The following is a 24,400-nucleotide window of genomic DNA, read 5'->3' on the forward strand; positions in this document are numbered from 1 at the left end:
TTCAATTGCCAGAGTAGAGTGTTCAGCTCCTTAGTCTGCACTGTGCTATATGCTTATAATAGTGCTATAATAGATGATGCTATAATAAAGGAGTTAGTCTCCTTTAGTAGCAGTTGTGCGAATCTGTCATGGTTTCTCCATCCTACCATGTCATTGCTGTCCAGAGAAGGCTACAGCCTGTCCAGGAAACCTTGCCCAGAACATTTGTGGCATGAGAAGTTCCAGGATTTCAGCTGGAAGTTGCAAGATATGCATAGCTGTCAAGTTACAGATTTGAAAATAAGGGACCAGCAGCCTCGAAAATAAGGGATCAGCAGCCAAAATAACGGATCAAGAATTACTTTGATAAAATACATATTTTGTTGCATGCAAATGGCTTTAGATACCTATTAGGTCCTATAAATTACCATATAGCATATATTCAACAGCAACAATTTGTTGTTGACAAAGCACAGCTGGACATAGAAAGGGCCCCATTACCTTCAGTAGCTTATTTAAGGGACATAATCAATAAGGGACAGCAGCGGGACATGGCCCTGGGATAAGGGACTGTCCCGCCAAATAAGGGACGTTTGACAGCTATGAAGATATGCACTACCTGAAAGTTCTCTTTCAAACCAAAGGCACCTGACGGTTGGGGACTCTTGCGTGGCAAGCTGCTTCCTCCAGCCTGTTCTTGCAGGACTGAACCTGCCAAGGGTTCCTTTCACGTGGACTCCAGAGATTTTTGCACCCACTGTTCATATCTGGTTCTGGGATTGTAAGGGGCTGTTAGCAGGGAGACAGGAAAGGGACATTGCATCTTGGTTATCTTGGCATCCATCTGGCATTGACAAATTGGCCCGGGTCCAAATCTGATCAATGGATGTCGCAATGGCATTGCAAGTCTGCCTCGGGGAGCGAGGACTACAGGGGCATTTCCCTTTCCAAAACAAATGCCTTTCTTGTGAAGGACAGCGAGATGATCCAATGTGGGAACGGCTAAGAGTTAGCCCCGCCCCTCAGCTTGCCTATATAAAGGGAGCTCTCCAGGACTGAGCCTGCTGACTCTCCCACTCTGCATTGCCTCCTGCGGCCAGAGAGAACCATGACTACTTACTCCAGCCGCAGCCAGTCCTTCTCTGGAGGGATCCAGGGTTCCCGAGGGGGGAGCCTGCGAAGCCTAGGCAGGTCTCCGACAGCATCGAGCATCTATGGGGGCACCCCAGCAAAGAATGGCCTGGCCTGGCGCTTCGGGCAGAGCGGTGTGGAGGCGAACATCTTTGACATGAACGAAAAGGGCACCATGCAGAATCTGAACGACCGCCTGGCTGCCTATTTGGAAAGGGTGAGTAGCTGGAGTTTCCTTCCAGGGAAGTCGGGTGCTGAGAACTGGCCTCAAGATACATGGGTGGTACAAATGCCCCTCAGGCTTCGCTTTCGGAAGGCAGAAGAAACAGGGGCAGGGCAGCTGTGCCACAGGGCCGACCCTGCCGTTGGCAGAGTGAGACATGTGCCTCGGGCGGCTGACTTTAGATGCACGAAAGGGCAGGGAATTGCTACTTATTTTATTTAGATCATTACAGCTTCACACCCAAGGAGAAGAGCTCTTGTGGTGCTAAAACAACTTGGCCACTTTGCACCTTGACTTAAGCATCATTTGCTGTTCTGCCTCAGGCAATAAAACGGCTTGGCTTGGGCTGGATCTGCTTCACCATCTTCCCTGGAAGAAAACTCTAAATTTACACACTCAGCATTCAGCAACCATTTCAGAAATGTCAAATGTTTGCAAATGCAGTCAGTTCAACACTGTGAGATACTTCAATAAATAACAGGGGGGGGGGAGCACTTTTTTGCCAAAGGGATTTGCTTTATAACAAGTTTATGCTCCCTACCGTTCTCTAAATCCAACATCATGCATAACTAGGAAACTTGGGAAAATAGGACTTACTCAGTTAGAAAGGTCAAGGACTGAACTATTAGTGCAAAATGTTGTTCCTTTATTGAGATCAGTACATTGCTGGAAGTACTTCTGGGGTTCCATCTATCATCTATACCCCCAGGTCTCAGAGCAGTTACAACATAAACTGCTTGATTTCTGTGTTAGCTTGTACTTGATTTGGGGGTAGGATTTCCTGGACCCAGTGCATTCCACGTGGATCCCCTCCCCCAGACTACTGGCAAGAGCTGCTGCTAAATGTGCACATATTAGCTTAGATTAGCCTACCTTACAAGGCTGTTGTTATTTGTACAGTGGTACCGCGGGTTAAGAACTTAATTCGTTCTGGAGGTCCGTTCTTAACCTGAAACTGTTTTTAACCTGAGGTACCACTTTAGCTAATGGGGCCTCCTGCTGCCGCTGCGCGATTTCTGTTCTCATCCTGAGGTAAAGTTCTTAACCTGAGGTACTATTTCTGGGTTAGCGGAGTCTGTAACCTGAAGCGTTACCCACCCTTCACTGTAATGTCTCAGGGCAGGTTGCAGCAATATGAAATAATAATTATTAAAAGCAGTGTAACAACAAATCACAGGATCCTATTACAAAGATAAAAGTGGAAGGAGGGGGAGGATAATGTACACAATGTTGAGTTCTTGTGTAGAAAAGCAAAATGCAAATATGTAATGTCATTCGCAGCAGCCCCCTTGCTTTAATTGCAATGTTTCGTAGTCCTGACATGTACAGGAATATATACATAAGGCTTCTAACCCTGATAAATCGCAACATGCAAAAAAATAAATAAAATAAAATAAAAAATACTCTGAATATGTGCAGTTTCAAACTTTGGCATCTGAATTATCGACTCTCAGCCTAGCCTACCTCACAAGGCTGTTGTGAAGCCTTCAGCTCCCAGGAGTGAAATCAATATCCAAATATAGAACAGGAAGCAAGATATACATGCGATTTCACAACTCTCCGCGAATCACATACACAAACCATTTAGTCATCCTTGACCAACAAAAAAGGATCCTTATGCTAAAGTACAGCCCGCAGAGATTTTAATTTTCTGCAGCTGTAAGGTGTTTGATTATTCATTTTATCTTTTTTCTTATGGTTACTGCATATTAATTAATAACAGCCCAGTCATGACAAGCAGGCCACTAGTGGCTGGGTGGCGGACATTGCATTAGTGACATTTTTTCTAAGTAGGGAGGAAGCACCAGGCCATTATTTCAAGAGAATTACTTCTGAGGAAAGCCAACCAAAGCCAACCAATTCTGTTTTATTCTGTAGAGGCAGTACATTTTGTGAGTGAACGAAATATTATGGAAAAGGAGGAATGTGATTAAGCACAGACATCCCCAGTGTCTTCCTCTGTCCAGCATTTGTGCACTTGCAGCAGCCTCTGCTAGTTTTTCTGCTGCTCTGGGAAGGTCCCTCCTGAGTCCCTGGTGGAGGTGGTCTGTATCTCGTGCTCTAATAGCTTAGCAACCACTGTTGTGTCCTTAATGACTCTGAAGCCTTAGAGCTGCCTCCGCATTTTGTGCTCTAACTTTCTTCAGAAATCTCCAACTGACTTACTTTTTTTTAAAAAAATGAAAGTTAAGAATCTGGGTCCCCTGTTGGCTCAGGGCCTGGTCCATGTGTACCTCCTGTAACACCCCACCACCGCTGTTGTCCCCGGGTCAGATGCTGTGAATAACCCTCCACGATAGTCACAATTCATTCCCTGCTACTATTCTCCATGACCGTCACTTACGGATCTTTTTAAAAAGGCAAGGATCTATACCTTATCATCATTCCCTCTAATATCAAACTTAGGTGGGTCTTGTGCCGATCAGCTTGGAAGCAAAATGAGACCATTAAAAAGTAAGACACTTGTTGTTTTTGCATTCTTGGAAGGGTTCCTTAGGTTTGTGGAAGTATGTTTGTTAATTGAGTGAAATAGTTAAAAGCAACACCCCAGAAACAACCAGGGAAGGACTTGTGCTCATTAGATTCCTGAACCTACAGAAAGTTGAGAGTGTCAGCTGAGAAAAGGAAGATAAAGAAGGAATTTATCTGTTTACACCCCAAAGCTATTGCAAGCTACAGTGGTACCTCAGGTTAAGTACTTAATTCATTCTGGAGGTCCGTACTTAACCTGAAACTGTTCTTAACCTGAAGCACCACTTTAGTTAATGGGGACTCCCGCTGCTGCCGCCCCACCGGAGCATGATTTGTGTTCTCATCCTGAAGCAAAGTTCTTAGCCTGAAGCACTATTTCTGGGTTAGCGGAGTCTGTAACCTGAAGCGTACGTAACCTGAAGCATATGTAACCCGGAGGTACCACTGTACTCTCTAGTGAGTAGACTGAAAAGTCAAAACAGCTTAAAGGAGAGCACAGCTGTCCTTGGTGGGGTTCAGCAACCCCTCTATTCTGATGTCCTCACCCCCGTTTGATTTCCTCTGCCATATGCTAGGTGCGCTCTCTTGAGGAATCTAACAGTCAGCTGGAGAACAACATCCGGGAGATATACCTCAAGCGAGCGTCAACGGAGGCTCCGGATCTGAGCAGCTATTTCAACACCATCACTGACCTGAAGTCTAAGGTACCAGGATGACTGCCAATTCTTCTTCTTCCAAAGGGATATAGCTTAGTGGCAAGAGCATTTTGCATGGAGGAGTTCCCAAATTCAATCCCTGGCATCTCCAGGGATGTGCAAGATTTTCAGTTGCAAAACAAAACCATTTTGCCTACTGAAGGGCTCATTCTTGCACTAACAGAAGCCTGGGTGGTGGAAACTGGGCCTATTTTATACCTCCAACACTGGACTGGTGCATGGTCAGTATCCAGGCTTGGTTCTTTGGTGGCCTGAAGATCCCCATACCGAGATCTAGGATAGCATTATGGAGACTAACCGACCTCTTTCATCCCTCTACAGATCCAGCAGGAGACCTTGAACAACGCTGGGTTGCTCTTACAGATCGATAATGCCAAACTTGCTGCTGATGATTTCAGAGTGAAGTAAGGACTCTTCATTCTAGCTGTCTCTTTCTGTCCATCATGCATATACAGTAACAGCCAAGGCAACACAATGACCAAATACAATGATATGAAATATATGAAATCACATAAACAGAAAACTTATGAATTATCTGAAAGTCACAGAATATGCACTCTTAATGGATTCTCTTGAAAACATAAAACCAAATAAACGTAGGTCTTGTAAGTCTCTGAAAGTCTTTGAAGACTATGCAAGTCTCTGAAAGAAGCAATGTAATATAACTTTATGACCACTGCTCCATAGCAATTGTTGTTATACTTTTCCATTCACCATATACAGTGGTACCTCGGGTTAAGTACTTAATTCGTTCAGGAGCAGGAGGTCTGTTCTTAACCTGAAACTGTTCTTAACCTGAAGCACCACTTTAGCTAATGGGGCCTCCTGCTGCTGCCGCGCCGCCGGAGCACGATTTCTGTTCTCATCCTGAAGCAAAGTTCTTAACCTGAAGCACTATTTCTGGGTTAGCGGAGTCTGTAACCTGAAGCATATGTAACCTAAAGTGTATGTAACCTGAAGCGTATGTAACTCGAGGTACCACTGTAGATGGGTTTCTGAAGCATTTTTGTATCCTTCTGCTGTGCTGAAGAAGAATTCCACCAAACAGTGGGTATATCCAGGATCACTGTTCACAACGTCTGTTTGCTAAGTACTTCGGCAGTGTTGGACGCCATAAACAAAGCTTTTCATCCTGTTTTCACCAGATAAGAATATGTTACATTGCTTCTTTCAGAGACTTGCATAGTCTTAAAAAACTTTCAGAGACTTATAAGACTTAATTTGGTTTTATGTTTTCAAGAGAATCCATTAAGAGTGCATATTTTGTGGATTTCCCCAGCCACTCTAGGCAGCTTCCAACAAAATATTAAAGACAACACAACCAGAACCTCAAGCATTGTCCCAGCACACCCTCAGTTATGTGGTTTTGCAGAGCCTCGGCTTCAAAAAATGCTGCACAGACCCTATTTGCCCATTTCAGGTTGGAAACAGAGGCGGCCATACGGCAGTCCGTGGAGGGGGACTTCGGTGGGCTGCGCAAGGCCCTGGAGGAACTCAACACCAGCCGGGCTACCTTGCAGGTGCAAGTGGACAACCTCCAAGAGGAACTGGCCTACCTCAAGAGGAACCACAAGGAGGTGAGAGCTGGGTGGGCGTCGGGACTCAGGAACAGCAGGGCCTTCACACAAGTGGCGGGAAGCTTTTTCAACTATTCTGAGAGCCGCATGCCAGCGGTGGTTGAAGCCAGAGGCAACAGCGGAGAAAGCAATGGACGCAGATTTCACCTTTGCTCCCACCGAGTCTCTGCCCTTATTTATTTATTTATTTATTTACTAACTATACCGCTTTATATTTTATAGAAAAATCTCAAAGCATATTAAAAGATCAATAAAACAACCCGAAGAAAGTCAACTATAGAGTATACAGTCAAAACAACATAATTAACAGAAGACTAAAATATTATCTTAAAGATTTCAAAATAAAACATTACAAAGGAGGTCAACTACAGAGTACATATTTAACACAAAGAAAGTTAACACAAACATTTCAGAAAACACACAACGACACTGCTAAGTGAAGTCAAATATAAACTGCACGTTTAAAACAGCACAATTAACAAGAGAATAAAATTTTATCATAAGCATGACACGGCTGTTAGGCAGGCACAAAAAGATGGGGTAAAAGAATCCATTAGTTAGGCTTTGTTGTCAGGCATAACGATGTCCCTCCAATCTCATCTGGAGCCTCTTTGGTAGAGCTGGTGAGTGTGGGCCTCACCCCCTAGGCCAGGTGGAAAGGGCCTTGCAGGGAGCAGCCTTCAAGACTCACAGCCCTTCCTGGCTTTTGGCCGGTTCCCCACGGATGTGCCTACTCGCCTCTCTTCTCGCCCCACAGGAGGTGACCTCTCTCCAGGGGAGGCTGGGGGGCACCGTCAACGTGGAAGTGGACTCCATGCCTGGCGCCGACCTGCAGAAAGTGCTGGCTGAGATCCGAGACCAGTATGAGGACGTCACGGAGAAGAACCGCCGGGAAGCCGAGGCGTTGCACAAGTCACAGGTTAGGCAAGGCCCGGCGAGGAGAGATGGTCAAACGGCTCAGGGGCAAAAGGTGGCGGAGGTGGTGGCTTGCTGATGGGATGCATTTGCACGTAAATATTCAGCTTATGCCAACCTGGTGCCTCTGGATGTTGCTGAGCAACAGCCCCTATCATCCATGACTATTGGCCAAGGAAGGCATGGGATTAACATCCTTTTTAAGGAAGTGTTGGGACGCGGGTGGCACTGTGGGTTAAACCACAGAGCCTACGACTTGCCGATCAGAAGGTCGGCGGTTCGAATCCCCGCAACCGGGTGAGCTCCTGTTGCTCGGTCCCTGCTCCTGCCAACCTAGCAGTTCGAAAGCACCTAAAAGTGCAAGTAGATAAATAGGTATCACTCTGGCGGGAAGGTAAACGGCATTTCCGTGTGCTGCTCTGGTTCACCAGAAGTGGCTTAGTCATGCTGGCCACATGACCCGGAAGCTGTACGCCGGCTCCCTCGGCCAATAAAGCGAGATGAGCGCCGCAACCCCAGAGTTGGTCACGACTGGACCTAATGGTCAGGGGTCCCTTTACCTTTTAGCGTTACCTTAAGGAAGTGTAGTTCTGTTCCAAAACAACATGGCATACTTTTCCATTCCAGAAATGTAGCTGGCAAGAACATCTTATTTTCTTTCTGTGCAGCTTTTAGGGATGAAGTTCAGAGTGGGCTTCTCCTGGCAGGAATGGCAAGACCTTGTGATTCCACAAACTTCAGATCTGATTCAGGATCTGTTTCCATTTCTGGAAGATAAGAGTAGCAACGTCATGTGCTGAAGTCTGCTCCAGCTCCAGCTTCTTTTTCTGTGCTTTGACATTTACATATTCGAATGCTGAGTATTCACATAACTTCCCCCTCCTTCCTACGCCTCCCAAAGTTTCTGGTCCTTATTGAGTTTAAGCTTAAGAATGTTTGGGCAGTGCCCACTGTTTTGTGAAATCTCAGATGCCAAGGGAAGGAAGGGCGGACGGAGTTGGTGCATAACATAAGTTTAAGCGCTTTGCATTCGGTTTCCTGCATTGTTCCCTGGGAGCAAAATTAAGAACATCAAGACAGAGAAACAAACACATACAAATGCATTTAATTTGCATTGTCTGTTTCATCTGAGGAAGCTTGGGGAGATGGGTTGGCTCGGAATGCTGAATTGCTTTGCCATTTTAAAAATATGCTGAATTAAGGTTGATGCAAAATTTTGATTTGATTAAAAAACATACCATAAGGCCCTTCTACCTAAGCTGTCCGGCTGGAAGAGGATGTGGGGAGGTTGCACCAGAAACGAGGACTTCTTCTGTCTTGCAGATGGATGCACTCAACCAGGAGGTTGCTGTCAGCCACGAAGCTCTTCAGGCAGCTCAGCAGAAGATCACGGAGCTCAGGCGCCTGGCTCAGGCCTTGGAGATTGAGCTGCAGTCTCTCCGCAGCATGGTCAGTACCAGCCACTTCCCCATGCTGCCAAGAGGCTGTGCATCAGAAAGCATCGCCAGAGTGATGTGGATTCCGTGGTTGCTCATGTTTGCCAAGGAATTTGGAAATCTCTGTTTTCGCTTCCTCTTTTTTTAAACTAACACAAAATCAAGTTCTGGCCCTTAAGTCTGCTATTGCAGCCTCGACTGTCTATGTGCAATTTGGGTGTGTGGCGCTATGGGTTGAACCACAGAGCCTAGGACTTGCCGATCAGAAGGTCGGTGGTTCGAATCTCCGCGACGGGGTGAGCTCCCGTTGCTCGTTCCCTGCTCCTGCCAACCTAGCAGTTCGAAAGCACGTCAAAGTGCAAGTAGATAAATAGGTACCGCTCCGGCGGGAAGGTAAACGGCGTTTCCGTGCGCTGCTCTGGTTCGTCAGAAGCGGCTTAGTCCTGCTGGCCACATGACCCGGAAGCTGTACACTGGCTCCCTCGGCCAAATAAGCGAGATGAGCGCTGCAACCCCAGAGTCGGTCACGACTGGACCTAATGGTCAGGGGTCCCTTTACCCTTTACCTTTATGTGTGCATGTGTGCATTGGAACAGAGAGAGAGAGAGAGAGACAGAACTCCAGCACACTGCATATCTCTTAGTCTGTGTCAGGCTTGAGGAATCCTCTCCCTCCCTCCCAATGGCACCAAGAGGCAGGGAGGAAACAAGAAAGTTCTTACGTATGATTTATTCAGTCATCATGCCAAAGACAAGGAAGTCCGGTCATTCCTCCATAATGGAGTTGCTCGCACTGAGCTCCTCCCCCTTCCCCCTCTAGCAACAACACCTGCTTCTACGGTGTCCATCCACGGACAATTGTTTCTCACTCTTTGTTCTTGCACCCTTAATGAACTCCAGTTTTTTTGGGCTGGGGGTCAGTTATGTTGTCCAGAGACGTGTCAGTTAGCTGCTCTGGTTTCCCTCCACCTTCTCCTAACTCTGCCTAACTCTGCCGTTCACCTATCTCTGAGCTGTTATCTCCCTCCAAGCCCTCCTGTAAATCAAGACTGCCTTCCTTCTCTCTGGAAGCTACAGGAGAAGGGGGTGAGGAGATCCCTCACTATTCCTCTTCAGTCAACTCCCTGACAGCCTGTGCCCATGGCTAGGGGACACATAATTTAATTCACACAATGTATGCGGGTCCCAGAAGGTGCCTTGGCACAGAATTTAGGCAACTTTGGGGAAGTGATTTGGTTTTGGAGAAGGAGAGTCGTCCGTCACATGTTCCCTTGTAAGCATGATAGGAGTGTGCAACCATTCATGTGTCCCTACAACTTTGGACACCAGAGTTTGGTTGAGGTGCTGTGGTGCTCTCAAGCCCTGAGCTCCTTGCAGGAAAGACAGGATATATAATAGAGATAACAAAAGGACTCTGCCAAGGCACCCGGCCATCTGCTTGGGACTTTCACAAAGCAACTTTGAAATATACTCAGAGTCGAGAGTGGATCTCATGCTCTTTATTCAGCTCATAGTGGTGAGGAGGAATGAATGTCCCCTCAAAGCATCTGCTTTATATACATTATTTACACAATGGGCTGCACGTGATTGGCTAATTCCGGAATTCTCCTGTAGGCCAATCAGGTTGTGGATTCACTTCCATCTGGAGCTGGATTGGGTGGCTCCTGCAGACCAATCATACTGCTGCATTGTTCTAGGACCAATCAGACTGCTGCATTTTGGATCCTATTCAACTCAGTACATAACAAACTTCCTTCTTTGTTTCCAGAAAGTGGCCCTGGAAGGTTCTCTGGCCGAGACCGAATCCCGCTACGGGATAGAGATCTCGCGCCTGCGTGATCTCGTGAGTGCCAGGGAGGCTGAGCTGTTCCAGCTCAGATCTGATGCCCAGAACCAAGCGGAGGACTACAAGCGACTGATGGACATCAAGAACAGGCTGGAGCAGGAGATTGCTACCTATCGGCACCTCCTTGAAGGGTATGAGGATATGAGGGGGGGGGGGAGCAAACAAGGGTCCGTCTTCCTGGACCTGCTGGTCACCATCCCTTATATTTCTGAAGTTCAGGGGTGAGGGTGGATCTTTATGTCGCCGAAACAGGAGCCCCCCCCATGCAAGAGGGAGGTAGCAGCAGGTTCAGGGGAACTCCAGGGTTGGAAGAAGTGCAAAAGTCCTTTAGGGGAAACTAGCCTTAAGGCGATTCCAAGTCTTTGGGATCTTTTAACTGACCCAGTGTTCATTTCTGCTCCCTTTAGGTCAGAGCCTGAGCCACCGCCTACCCCAGGTAAGCAGAAAAACTTGGCTTTTAGGGCTGCCCATTAGGAAAAGCTGCATATATTTGCATACATAGAAACTGCAAACCAGGACACCATATTTTTCACAGATGAATTCAGTGGAGCTTACTGCCATTTAAACGGGGCTAGGAATGCAGCCCTAGTCTTTGGTCTGGAGTAAAACACACGGCACTCCTAAAGCCCATTGATGAAATCAGTGTATGGTGATTTCCCTGCACAATATAAATAAATCAGCCCAGAATGAATCAGATCATAGTAGTCAGTGTTTTTGAAACACCGTCTGCCCACCAGGGGGCAGCATGTCCCCACTCCAAATAGGATGGCAGTGCAATCTCTACCAACCTGGTCTTGCCTATGAGCATCATATGAGCATCTTACCTGGAAGACTATATTATACAGCCAACCATAAAAGGCAGGCATTTCCTTCTATCAGCCCCTTGCAGTTACACAGTCTAGGACACAAGCTGAGATCAGGAGTACGGCAGCACAACCGCTTGAGCAAGGGGGTCAAGCCACACGTCTGTAGAAGGAGAAGAGAAAACAAGCAAGCCATCAGGCATTGTCTAAGCAGTTTGTCCTGGGGTTGTGTGTGTGTGTTGGGGGACGGGGAATCTTTCCAGACTCTAAAGACAGCCTAACTTGGAACATGAGCCAAAGGGACAGGTCTCTCAATAGCTTCAGTGCACACACTTCTCTGGATTTTGCATCGCAGTTCTCCAGCCAAGCGATGTGTCAAAAAATGCACACTGCAGTGGAAATAGCACACGCCGATGCACTGATCAGAGGAAACCGCTTTGCAAAAATAAATAAATGTGTGCATTAGCCAAAATTGCATACAAACGTGCAGATGGCTGGAGGAATTCACACTAAAATGCTGATGGGTTTTCATGAGGACTTAAAAAAGAAAATAAAACTATTCCCCCGCAATTTGACATGGCAATGTGGACAACAACAACAACTCCTCATTATTTATACCCTGCCCACCTGACTGGGTTTCTCCAGACACTCTAGGCAGCTCCCAACATAATCCCAACAAGATAAAACATCAAACATTAAAAACCACCCTGTACAAGGCTGCCTTCCGATGTTTTCTAAAAGTCAGATAGTTGTTTATTTCCTTGACATTTGATGGGAGGGCGTTCCACAGGGCGGGTGCCACTACTGAGAAGGCCCTCTGCCTGGTTCCCTGTAGCTTCACTTCTAGCAGGGAGGGAACCACCAGAAGACCCTCGGAGCTGGACCTCTGTGTCCGGGCTGAACGATGGGGGTGGAGACACTCCTTCAGATATACTGGACCGAAGCCGTTTAGGGCTTTGAAGCTCAGCACCAACACTTTGAATTGTGCCCGGAAACGTACTGGGAGCCAATGTAGGTCTTTCAGAACTAGACTTAAGGCTGAAAAAATGAGAAAAACTTAACTTGGCTGTTCTTCCCATCCTTACAGAGCCCTGCTCGAGCCGCCGGGTGAAGACTCTCATTGAAGAGCTGGTGGATGGCAAGGTGGTCTCTTCCCGGGTGGAGGAGGTGGAGCACCAGCTCTGAACGAGGCTGGCTTGGCCACAGAAAGGGCTGGCAGAAGACGGGTGATGGTGGCGGGTGGCGCTGGGGCCACGATTCTGCATGACTTTTCCTGCCGAGCTGATTATATACATGCCCAGACTTCTGTCTTCAAATAAAACGAGTCTTTCGCTTCTGCTGAAGGACCTGCTTTGCTGTGGTTTCTGAGATGGGGTTTGGGGGAGGGCCTTCAAGTCAACATGTCACATTTTCTCCTTTACCTGCACAGTCAGTGTGGTGTAGTGGTTAAGAGCGGTAGACTTGTAATCTGGTGAACCGGGTTCGCATCTCCGCTCCTCCACATGCAGCTGCTGGGTGACCTTGGGCCAGTCACGCTTCTTTGAAGTCTCTCAGCCCCACTCATCTCAAAGAGTGTTTGTTGTGGGGGAGGAAGTGAAAGGAGATTGTTAGCCACTTTGAGACTCCCTAGGGTAGTGATAAAGCGGGATATCAAATCCAAACTCCTCCTCCTCCTCTTCTTCTTCTTCCTGGCTCACTCTCTGGCCCTTTTGACTTCCCAGCTCTCTGGTCCTGTCCCCTCCATTATATTCCACTGCTGTGTTTTTATCTGGGGGTTGGGGACTGAGCCTTGATGATGCCTCTGCATGGTCTTTGCAGAGGTTCAGTTCCTGATGTCTCCAGGTAGGGAGGTGGGAGGGGCTTCTGACTTGAAACCCTGCTATCAGTCCGTGTTGACAATACTGAGCTCGATAGGCCACGGATCTGGCTTGGAATAATGCACCTTCCTTTGTTTCCCACCTGACTACCTTTCTTCCATCAACATCACAGGGGAAAGACTATAGGTCCATTGTCGGGCATCTACTTTGCACCCAGAATGTCCCGGGTTCAATTCCTGACATTTCCAGGTTGGGCTGGGAGAGAATCCTGCCAGTCAGTGTAAACAATGCTGGGCTGGACAGAGTCACTGATTTTATCTATATTTTTAATTGATATACCACATTGCTGTTTTTGAGTTTTAGATGGAGCTGTTTATGTTTTTTCTCCAACTATAAATGAATAAAAATCAGAACTGGGAAGGGAGAAAGATTCTGCCCCCACTGCTTTATATGTGAATAGGGCAGTCGTGTGGTTTAAAGTCTTGTGGCATCTGGCTTGGCCCTCAGTTACTGTAGGTCAGGGAGTAGTTGCTGAACTACGATACTCCGGAGACATCTGAGATCAGCACCTCGCTCCCTGTGCGTCATAGGCAAACCCCAATGTAATTCAGACCATCCTTGGCCATACACTCTTCTTGCCACCAGGTGGCAGTAGAAGCTGCAAAATCCATCCCAGGAACCCGCTCAATCTCTAGGTAATTGAGAGTTTCTCTAGCGGCTGCAGGGGGACCTGAACTATAACTCCCGCCACAAAAATAGTCAAAGGCCAGGGATGATGGGATTTGTAGTTCAGCAACATCAGGTCGACCAAAGATTCCTCGCCCACCAACTGGGATATAACAATGGGGTCTGCACTGCACTTTGCTGCTGCACAGACTTGCAAGGGTTAAAGGTAGTTTCTTTGCAACAAGCTTGGCTTGAAACAGCTGTTCTTTTAACGGGGTAGATTGGTTTAAAAAGTTTCTCTTTGGGTGGGAGTGGGTGGAAGCAACGAAGAGTCCTCTAAAAGGTTGCGCGATTCCCGCAGCATGAGCTATTTACAGGCAAGAACATGACCTCCCGCCCCAGTTGGAAGTCACTGCGCTGCTAGATGATCCATTCTGAGTCTGTTCCACGTGTTTTTAAAGCAGCTAGAAATTAACAAACTCATTCCCGGAGAAAAAAAATAAGTAGAAATACAATCCGCGATAGAGTCGTCATGTTGTTCTATATGTGGCCACCAGATGTCAGTGCAGCCTGCATGTTAAGGAGGGTGGGGGATGTGCCTATGGAAACCAGGCTGTACCATGGACAGCTCACCATCTAGGGGTGCAATAGGACAAGGAATGCATCTAGTAAGCTACACCTACGGGACTCAAGCGAGCAGACTTTCTCAGAGCCAAACAAGACCGGTCCACGGTCTAATAATTCCGTTTCAAAGCAGCTGTTGGAGGAACTCGCGTTGCATCGCACCCTCTCCCCTAAATCGCACCCTCTTCCCCCCAAAGATTTGCCTTCTGCAACGGAACAGCACAGAGAGGGAAGGGAAGACCCAATTTGGGTGGACACTCCCCCCAGTTGTTTTTTAAATGATAAAAAAGTAAGTTAAAACAGACAGGACTTCCGATCCTGAGTTGCTTTATTGGTGCTTCAGAAATCTAAAAAGTCCATGTCCTCTTCCTGAAACCAGCCCAGCCCCTACTGAGACCTGGTTAGTTCTGGCTGGGCAGTTGCAGGATCCCGGAGGTCCCTGCAAATAATGCACTCTTTGCCTGCAAGGAGTGAAGAATGAAAATGGAATTCTCTTACTCTCTCTCTCTCTCTCATGTACCAGCACTGGCCACAGCCAGGCAGCTGCAAAGCCACTTTAATTCACCCCCCCCCAACAAGGTACTCTGAACAGATGAGGTGCCCCTGTCCTTTACACTCTTAGTAGACTCAGGCAGCTGGGTCCAGGAATTGCAATTTCAATTCCCCACAGTGGCTGCACGGTCACATCACTGCAGGCAATATGGGAAATGAAAATGGCAGCTCCCAGGCCAGGCTGCCTGCTGCTGATTGGAGCGCCGCTGCCGCTTTGCTGCCTGCCACTGCCTTGTTAGGCTCAGCCATGTGGGAAGGGGACCAGCAATGTAAGAAGGGGCTCGCTAGAAGGCACTTTGCTGAGGGCTCCCTCAAACCCACAGCCGGTTTCTGCTTCCTCCGATCATCTTGACATACCCTCCAACACTTCTCCGATGAAAATAGGGACGTCCCATTCCATAAGGATAATTTCACTATTTATACCCCACACATCTTACTGGGTTGCCCCCGCCGCTCTGGGCAGCTTGCAACATATATAAAAACATGATAAAACATTAAAGAATCAGAAGAATATTTGCATCACTCACTAGCCATAGCAATAAAATAAAATGTACTGAAGATAAGAGGTAAAAACTTAACTATAGAAAATACATTTTTTTGGGGGGGGGGGTTACATCCATAATCAAATAACAAATGTTATTCTAATTGGCCCTGCTAAAAACCTTGCAGTTTTTGCTGTCACCTGATCATCTTGATCTGCTAAAAGAAAGGAAACAGTAGCAATGGTTGAGCGACCTGGAATGGACAATAACAGAGGGGTAATAACCTCACTCCTCAAAACTTTATAAAGAGTGCAAACCAGAAGCACATGAGCCACTGACTCAATACTGTATTAAACATTAAACATTTTTTAAAAAACTTCCTAATACAGCATTGCCTTCAGATGGCTCGGGGGTCGGATAACTCCATCCGCTCCAACTTTTCTCCAATGAAAATAGGGACGTCCTAAGGAAAAGTGGGACATTCCGGAATCAAATCAGAAACTGGGGACACTTGGAGGGTCTGTCTTGAGTGCTTTGTGCAAAGTAAGCATGGCAGTGGGTCGCCTTTGGCTACTCTTAAGGCACTTAGAAATGCCTGATGTTGCCCAGAGCTGACCAAGGTGTGAACATATGAATGTTGGATGCTGCTTTATAGCAAGTCCAAAGAACATTGGTCTATCTAGATCAGTATTGTCAGCACTGACTGGCAGCAGCTCTCCAGGGTTTCAGACTGGAGGTCTCTCTCCCAGTCCTACCTGGAGATGCTGGGGATGGAACCAGGAACCTTCTGCATTCAAGGCTGGCAGTCCATCCACCGAGCCACAACCTTCTCCCAGTTTCATATTTGGTTACAAAGCAGCTTTGGCTGCAAGCCCTGGGGTGTTCCCTGCTCTATACAGCTTTCTGCTGAGGATCCTGGACATAAAGGTCAAGGAGGAGGTTGGAGGCCATTGCCAGCAGGAAGGTGATGGTGGCCGTGCTTGCTAATTTGGCGCCGGAGACAAGGTTCTTGCACCTGAGATGGGTGACGAAGAGCTGGGGCGCTCTCTGCATCTCTGAGTCAATATTTTAATTGGCAGCTGGTGCCTCTGAGTCAAAGCTTTGGCATTGGACCTATTGCTAGGAAAGCGGCAAGAGTGTTTGCAGAGCTTGGCCTGGCGCTGCTTGCCCGCCCTCTCAGAGCCAGCCGTTTGCAGATGCCAGGGAGCCTTCAGTTGCTCAGGAAAACAACGGACAGAGGGCCTAAACTGCAACTCGGAAACACCATTGAGTAAATCAGAACTGCAGAGCGAGATGGTCATAGGTGTTGAACTTGGGATTTTCTGCATGCAAAGCAGATGGTGTGCCACTGAGTCACAGCCCTTCTAGCTTTTCCTATAGATTGTTGCTGCCGTCCCCATTTAGTCCCTATGGAAGCAGAATCCCTAGGATGCCTGCAAGGATCCTGGGATGTGTAGTTTACTGCCCACAGTGCCTCCAACAAACTACAATGCCCAGCATTCTTTGGAGGAAGCCGTGTGCATTAGGTGCAATTTAAATGTAAGGTGTGGATGTGGCCTCATAGAAAGCTGCCCTATACTGAGTCAGGCCATTGAGCTGAGAATTGTCTTTATGGTGACTGGCAGTGCTTCTCCAGGGTTTCAGGCAGGTAGGGCATTTTCTGCCCGACCTGGAGATGCTGAGGATTGAACCTGTGACCTTCTGTATTCAAAGCAGATGCTCTTCCACTGAGCTATGGCCCTCCCCAAACTTCTGCAGCAGGGAGGCAAGGGAAACACAGCCCAGACCACATATGAAGCTTTCAGAGGCAAAGCATGCAATCTGGTCACCCTCCTCTCTGGAAGTCCTGGGAGTCAGCTGCTCCTCGGATGCTGTGGAAATATCCCACTGGTTCGCTGTGATGGACACATGAAGCTCTTGGTCAACCTCGCGCTCTGCGTGCTTCTTCAGGCTGGCTTCCTGTGGCCCCTCCAAAATCTGGAGGAGCCAGAAATCAGACGGCTGATTGCAGCAGAAGACTGAGTGGCAGTATCATGTAGAGGTTGCCAGGCCTCTGGGCTTGACCTGAAGTGGATGAGTGGCAGGTGGGTCTCCAGGCCAGAGATAGGGCCTTTAATCATAACGACAAAATTATTAGGAAGGCTCACAAGCTTCACCCTGGCAGGAGACGGCTGCAAACTATGGCACAGACACTTGGGAGGGTGTGTCTGTCTGTCTGCCCTCCTCTGCTCCCCTCTCAGCCTCCGGGGTCCATCGCATGACATCACCATGGGCTACCCCTAGCTCTCAGGTTTGGGCCCTGAAATCTTAAAGTATCTGGGATGCTGCTGACCTGGCAACCCTAGTTGTGTAGGTCACAGGAAACACAAAGCAACTCACCCACCTTGCCTGCTTGCTGCCCCTTGCTGTGTAGTGGGGTGACTAAAAAGCCAATAAAATCACTGCCAGGCAGTGGCGTAGCGTGGGTTGTCAGCACCCGGGGCAAGGCAAGTAATTTGCGCCCCCTAACCCGTGGATTTGCGCCCCCTAACCCTAACCCCCAGATGTTGCGCCCGGTGCGGCCGGCCCCCCCTGCACCCCCCACGCTACGCCACTGCTGCCAGGGGTGGAAAGATAGGGGGGGAGTTTATTTCAAGCTTAAGTGATAAAGAGGCACAGAGAGTTAACGCTCCTAAGATTCTGCGCACCATGCAAAGGCACAAAAGCTCAATTTCGTCTGCAAAAGTTTCATGCGAACAGCACATGTTATGAATATGCATAAGCAACTTGAGGCACATATGCGCTTTCCCATTGGTTACAGAAGCATGGTCCTATTTGCATTTGCAACACCATGGCAGTATTAAAGCAGAGTTGTAATTTTAGCTTGGTTTGCTGTCTGTATCTGCTGTCTGTATCAGCTAGCTGCACAGTTGGAGCAGATTATCCCCACAATGCGAGGATCTCTTTGCGGCCCGAAGCAGTGGTGCTTCTGAATGACATTTGCCGGAATTCCCATGAGCGGAGAGTGTTCTTGAGCTCGGCTCCTGCTTTTGGGTTTATACTGGTTGGCCACGGTGACAACAGGATGTTGGACTAGGCCCAATCTAGCAGGCCCTTTTCGTGTTATTATGCTCTTAGTTTTCGTTTCCAAAGTTCCTTAACAAAGCCCACAATACCAATTCACACTGGGGACATCAAGTGTTATCTATGAAAAACACGGAGTGGGAGGAAAAAACAGGCCGCAAAGCCTTCCTCAGCTGACTCTTGGTGAGCTGCGTGCATTTCTCCTCAGACGCTGGGCGGGACTGGTGTTTGCACACACAAGAGCTCGCAAAAAGGGAGTGTCTGGCAGGCTGCCACTATTTGCCCCTGAGGGGGGGAAATGCTGTGTGGGTGGGAGCCAAGTTTTCTTCCCTTCCTCCTCGGCAGCCAGGCCCTGCAGGAATGGCAAAGAACTCAACTCACCCTGCATGTTAAGGCAGACACCCTTTGCTTCTGCCTGGATCATGCCAAACTGGAGCAAAGGCGAAAAAAGAGGAGGCAAAAAAAGGTCCAGTCATTTGCACGACCATGTTTTGCTTACTCCAGCCTGTTTGTCCGGAGGGGCCAAAAGAGCTTGGAAAGTCCTTTTGGCCTCTTTCCCTTCTCCTCAGAGAGAGAAGGAGGACCAGTTGGTGTTAATGGAGCTATCTGAGCTGTGCCCATTAATTTCAGTGGGTCTCCTCTGAGTAGGGCTTTGCAGGAGACAACCCCAATCCTGGCAAAGGGAGGCATATGTTTCCAGTAAGCTCTGAGTTTTTTCTCAAGCGGTTTCCTCATCAGCAGCTGCCAAGGCCAAGATGTGGAAAGGGTTTGGCTGACCATTTCATAAATTTAGGAATGTGGGAAGTTGGCTTACACTGAGCCAGGCCATTGGCCCTTCTAGTGCAGTGTTCCCTGCACCAGGGCCCTTTGACGCTGGCCTCCTGGTGTTGTCTCCAGCTCCCATGGTCTTCTGCCAGCTCATAGCCAGAGGTTGGGAAGTTGTGGTTTGACAACATCTGGGGACCCTAGTTTGAAGAGCACTGATCTACACTGACTGGCAATTGCTCTCCAGGGTTTCAGGCAAGGGACAATCCCAGATCCTGGGGGCTGGACCTGGGACCTCCTGCCTGCAAAACAGATGCTCTACCACTGAGCTATGACCCTTCTTCTTCTTCTTCTTAGAAGGCAGCATTTTTAGTTCTTTCTCTCAATTTACTCCAAGGAGAGGGCGATTCTGCCACCTGGAATGGGAGGCAGGAGGCCCCAGACATAGGGATCGGGGCCGGGCTGATGTATTATAGCCCTTCCGGCAACAAGGTGTGGTGGCCAGGAGTAAAATAAAACAAAATAAAATAATTAAAATAGATGCAGCCAAGGTATCTGCAGAGCAGATGGAGGCAGACCATGGATTGTGAGGATGGATTATGAGGATGACTGTATTCTGCTCTGGTCAGACCTCACCTGGAGTACTGTGTCCAGTTCTGGGCACCACAGTTCAAGAAGGACACTGACAAACTGGAACATGTCCAGAGGAGGGCAACCAAAATGGTCAAAGGCCTGGAAACGATGCCTTATGAGGAACGGCTAAGGGAGCTGGGCATGTTTAGCCTGGAGAAGAGGAGGTTAAGGGGTGATATGATAGCCATGTTCAAATATATAAAAGGATGTCACATAGAGGAGGGAGAAAGGTTGTTTTCTGCTGCTCCAGAGAAGCGGACACGGAGCAATGGATCCAAACTACAAGAAAGAAGATTCCACCTAAACATTAGGAAGAACTTCCTGACAGTAAGAGCCGTTCGACAGTGGAATTTGCTGCCAGGGAGTGTGGTGGAGTCTCCTTCTTTGGAGGTCTTTAAGCAGAGGCTGGACAACCATATGTCAGGAGTGCTCTGATGGTGTTTCCTGCTTGGCAGGGGCTTGGACTCGATGGCCCTTGTGGTCTCTTCCAACTCTATGATTCTATGATCTACGTTGGGTCACTGGGCATTTGGCAGTTGTCCTTTGTGGGCTAGTGGGAACCAGTCCTCTTTTGCAAAATGGCACCTTTTATCAGATGAGCCTGCAACTGCCCCAGCTCTATCTAGCAGCATTGCACTGCATTTTGGAATCTGCATTGCACTGCATTCTGGAATCTGCATTGCACTGCATTCTGGAATGCAACTCCTGAAAGGGTTTCAACGTTACCCAGAACGAGTGGGGGCAGCGCGGCTCTCTCCCCTCACCACAATCTGCAAGACGCAGACAAGGAGAGGCAAGCCAGAATCTGAGCTCTTCCTTCTGGAGGGATGGGACAGAAGGGAGGCACAATTTGGCGCTGGTACAGATTTTCACAGGCACTTGGTAGTGCACCGAGGCACAACTGAGAACGGATTCTATGGAGACTTACAAAAAACAAGTCAGCATGCTGTTTTGAGATTCAGCAACCATCAGAGTAGAGAGGAGCCATGAGAGCTAAGAACGGCTGCAGGAAAGAGGCCTTGTTCTCACTGAGATGGTGTTCCTCACTTGATTGCTCCTCCATACAAAAGAACAAAACAAAACCATTCGATAAATCCACGCACCTAGAAATCTAGCAAGTTAGGGAGAAAGGTCCCAACATTCCATTCCCAGCAAGCTAGCTTTCTATTTGCAGGGGGAGGGTCTGCGGGAGAGAATTCAGTCATGCGAGCTTTCACATGCAGCAGTACAGGCTAGAAAATGGTAGCTACCTCACGGCCCGGTGACCTCCAGGTTTCATGTGGCAAAGCAAGAACTGCAAAGCAAGCCTTTGGTAGCCAAAGCAAGCCAAGGCAGCCTTTCTCACCAGAGCAGGAGGTCACTTTCCCAAACGAGGGCAGTGCATTTTAGCTGAAAACAGGCAGCCACTGGTTTTCAGCTGACGCTTCTGTTTTCTTGCTGGCCAACGCCCTGGCTTAGTCACTGATTAATGGGAAGAGCTGGGTGCTCTCTCAGGAGACGATTCTGGGGCTCTGCCCAGGGCGTTCCTCCCCTTTCAGGCCTTGCCAAGGTGGCTAAGCAGGTGGGGAGGAATGTTTGCATAACCTGAGCTGCCTGCCGCACCCTTCGAGGGAACAGGCCATACTTTTAACCATATAAGGAAGCAAACTGCAGCGTGCATGTTTTTGCAAGAGCTGTGGGTGGCCTAACTCTGTTGACTGATCATGTTTTGCCAGGGAAATGAGGCTGGGGTCTGGGGAGGCTGGGGGGGGGGGAAGGAAGATTGCCATGTTTGTGGGCACCTCACCAAGGTGGTTCCCTAGTCAGTATGGTCCTGCAGTTGTGGATTTACCAGGAAGCAGCCACTTGGTCTAGGAAGCTGCCCGCCATATGCAATTCCCACAATGCTCTGGTGCAATGCTACTCTGGGGCATTGTGGGAAATTTAAAATGGCGGGAGGCTTCCCAGATTTTGCCTGCTTTCACCACAGCCATGAGAGTGGGTCGGGATCGATGCTGCTGAGGCCCGAGGGTGCTGGGCTCTGTGAAACCACCAGCCTAGTCTCTGCCTCAGGGAACAATGCTTTTGGTAGGGTCCAGAGAAGGCAGGGGAAACATGGACAGCTTGGGCCTTTGAAAGCTGAGACTGGAGTGGGAAGATGGTGGAGGAAGGTACAAGAAGCCACTGATGGCATTGCTTGCTTCTGCAACAGCCGAGCTAAGTTTCTCCCTTTCCTGCAATCTAAATTAGGTGAAATCCACTCTGTGCGTTCAAAGCGTCCTTATGCATCTTTAGTAGCAGAGGAGAATCTTGGAAACCGTAGTTTGTGAAGCGCACTGACCTCACAGTGCTCCAGTTCTCTATACCTGTGGCAAGCTACAGTTGTTGGGACTACAAAACCCATCAGCCTCAGCCAGCATGGCCAGTGGTCAGGGATGATGGAAGCTGCAGGACAGGAAAATCCGGCGGGGGCAGCACCGGGTTGGTGAAGATTGTTCTACAGCATCTTCTTATTCACCCTCATGATACCTCCATAAGGATAACAATGACAGTGAACTGGTGACAGATGAACTATGCTTCGTTTGGAAAAACTGATTTCCAATAAGTGCCCCCCCCCTTATTTCCATAACAAGTCCTTGAGTCTGTACTCTGAATAGTGACACCAGGGACCTAGAAGGGCTTGTCAGTCCAACCCCTTATCAGGTCTGACCTTAAGGCAATTGGAGCAAATGGGCCAAATTGGGCCCCGTGGGCCGCTCCTAAGGGGGCCCCTGCACCAGGGCAATTTAGATGGATTTTATTTACTGTATTTTTCACTCTATAACACGCACCCGACCATAACACGCACGTAGTTTTTAGAGGAGGAAATTCCCTCCATAACACGCACAGACATTTCCCCTTACTTTCTAGGAGGAAAAAAGTGAGTGTTATGGTGCAAAAAATACGGTATATCTATAAGATTTTGCAGATTTTGGCTGTGAACTGGGGCTCTACAAATAGTAATAATAATTCAAGTTGCACCCCACTGCTTCAAATTGGGCCCCACTGGCTAGCCCTGAGTCTAATAGTTGTTGGGCCTGAGCTGCCCTGCCCTTGCATGAAGTCTTGGGTTTGCAATGTTGGGAGTGGGGAGACTGTGGCACCGGGGAGAGGGCAGGCTGGCGAGGCCCCTTAGATTTAGAGGCCCAAGTTGTCCTGCCCTCACATGAAGTCTTGGGTTTGTAATTTTGGGAGGGGGAGACTGCCTGCTGGGGAGGGCTGGCGAGGCCCCCTAGATTTAGAGGCCCTAGGCTTCAGCCTACTTAGCCTATACATAAATCTGGTATTTCCAACACGCCCAGGCCCAAAGAACGAGAGGGAATTTCCATGGGCTGTTGCCAAGTTCCCAGGTTTGCAGTGTGAGTCACACAGCTCCTGGCATCTCTCAGCATTGTGGCCCAATAAGAGATTTGAGAAGAGGCCCAGTGAGACCCATGTATCTTTGGTTTCTCTTGTTATGTACCATATTTTTTGCTCTATAAGACGCACCAGACCACAAGATGCACCTAATTTCTGGAGGAGGAAAACAAGAAAAAAAATGTTCTGAATCTAGGAAGCCAGAACAGCAAGAGGGATCGCTGCGCAGTGAAATCAGCAATCCCTCTTGCTGTTCTGGCTTCTGTGATTCACTCCAGCCTGCATTCACTCCATAAGACGCACACACATTTCCCCTTACTTTTTAGGAGGGAAAAAGTGAGTCTTATAGAGCAAAAAATACGGTATTTGCTGGAACTCAAAGAGGGGCTTACATAAGGCTTGCGTTTCCAATCTCCTCCTGCAATTTTATTTTTCCTGGGCACGTCCCCTTCTTGGGCAAAACCACCACCATTTTGGGCTTAGATGAATGAGCTCTTCCTGGGCTTAGAAACAATGGATTCTCTGTGTCTTCCTTTCCTTTGCTGGCTACCTCAATGGAGCGCAATTGATGTGCTCAGTAATCTTATCTTGAATGTTTCCCACCATTTGACATTAAGCTAAGTTAACCTCCTTCCTCCCATTCAGCTCCTTTCTCCAAAAGCACTTCTTCTGGGTCTCCCAGAAGCGCAAAGGGCAAGAGGTCTCTTGTATACACAACATTTTGGAAGCCGCAGGGGTTTTTTGTTTTGTTTTACCAGGCACAATGAAATATCATCTTAAGGGAGGGCTCTCACAGATGCAGGGACATCATCTCCCCTAACTACCTCACCACACCAGAGAAGGCCAAAGTTCTTCTGGCTGGAGATCTGGATTATTCCTGAGCTGAACTGCTCAGGGGCTGGAGGCCACCCTGTGAGACTGTCGCCCACCCAGCCCCCTTCTTGCACTCCTCTTAGGCTGCTTCTTCTTAAGCAAAATCTTCAGGAAGCAGCTCCAAGTCCAGGTCAAAAGCAGGACACAAAGTGCTACTTCTCACCTGGAAGAAGGTGCACCATGTAGGCTTGCCACACGCCAGGGAAAAACCTGACATGTCCTTGTTTACGGGGAAAATGGTGTCTGGGGTGGGTGGGGATGTCATGGGAAAAATGGATGTACGGCAATGCAATGGAAAAAAAGTAGTGGAAACTACTCCACTTTTTTTTTTGTTCCCCAAAAAGCTCAACAGGAATTTTACTTTTTGAAATATGGCAACCCTAGCATGATCTAGGTCATGGGTCAGCAATCTTTTTCAGCAGGTGGCTGGTCTGCTGTCCCTCAGACCTTATG

At 48.3% G+C, this 24,400-nt stretch overlaps 1 protein-coding gene across 1 annotated transcript; it reads left to right on the forward strand.

Annotated features, from left to right (window-relative positions):
- The first annotated feature begins 579 nt into the window (after positions 1–579).
- On the forward strand, positions 580–12,440 carry LOC310661975 (keratin, type I cytoskeletal 17-like). The gene is made up of 9 exons (XM_083408739.1): positions 580–1,327; positions 4,381–4,509; positions 4,843–4,925; positions 5,942–6,098; positions 6,856–7,017; positions 8,337–8,462; positions 10,217–10,425; positions 10,702–10,730; positions 12,185–12,440. The coding sequence occupies exons 1-9, from the start codon at positions 1,088–1,090 to the stop codon at positions 12,280–12,282; spliced, it is 1,233 nt and encodes a 410-aa protein (XP_083264865.1). The 5' UTR covers positions 580–1,087; the 3' UTR covers positions 12,283–12,440.
- Positions 12,441–24,400: the final 11,960 nt, after the last annotated feature.

The sequence above is a fragment of the Podarcis tiliguerta genome, assembly GCF_965153285.1.
Source record: "Podarcis tiliguerta genome assembly, chromosome: 13".
In the NCBI taxonomy this organism is placed as follows: domain Eukaryota; kingdom Metazoa; phylum Chordata; class Lepidosauria; order Squamata; family Lacertidae; genus Podarcis; species Podarcis tiliguerta.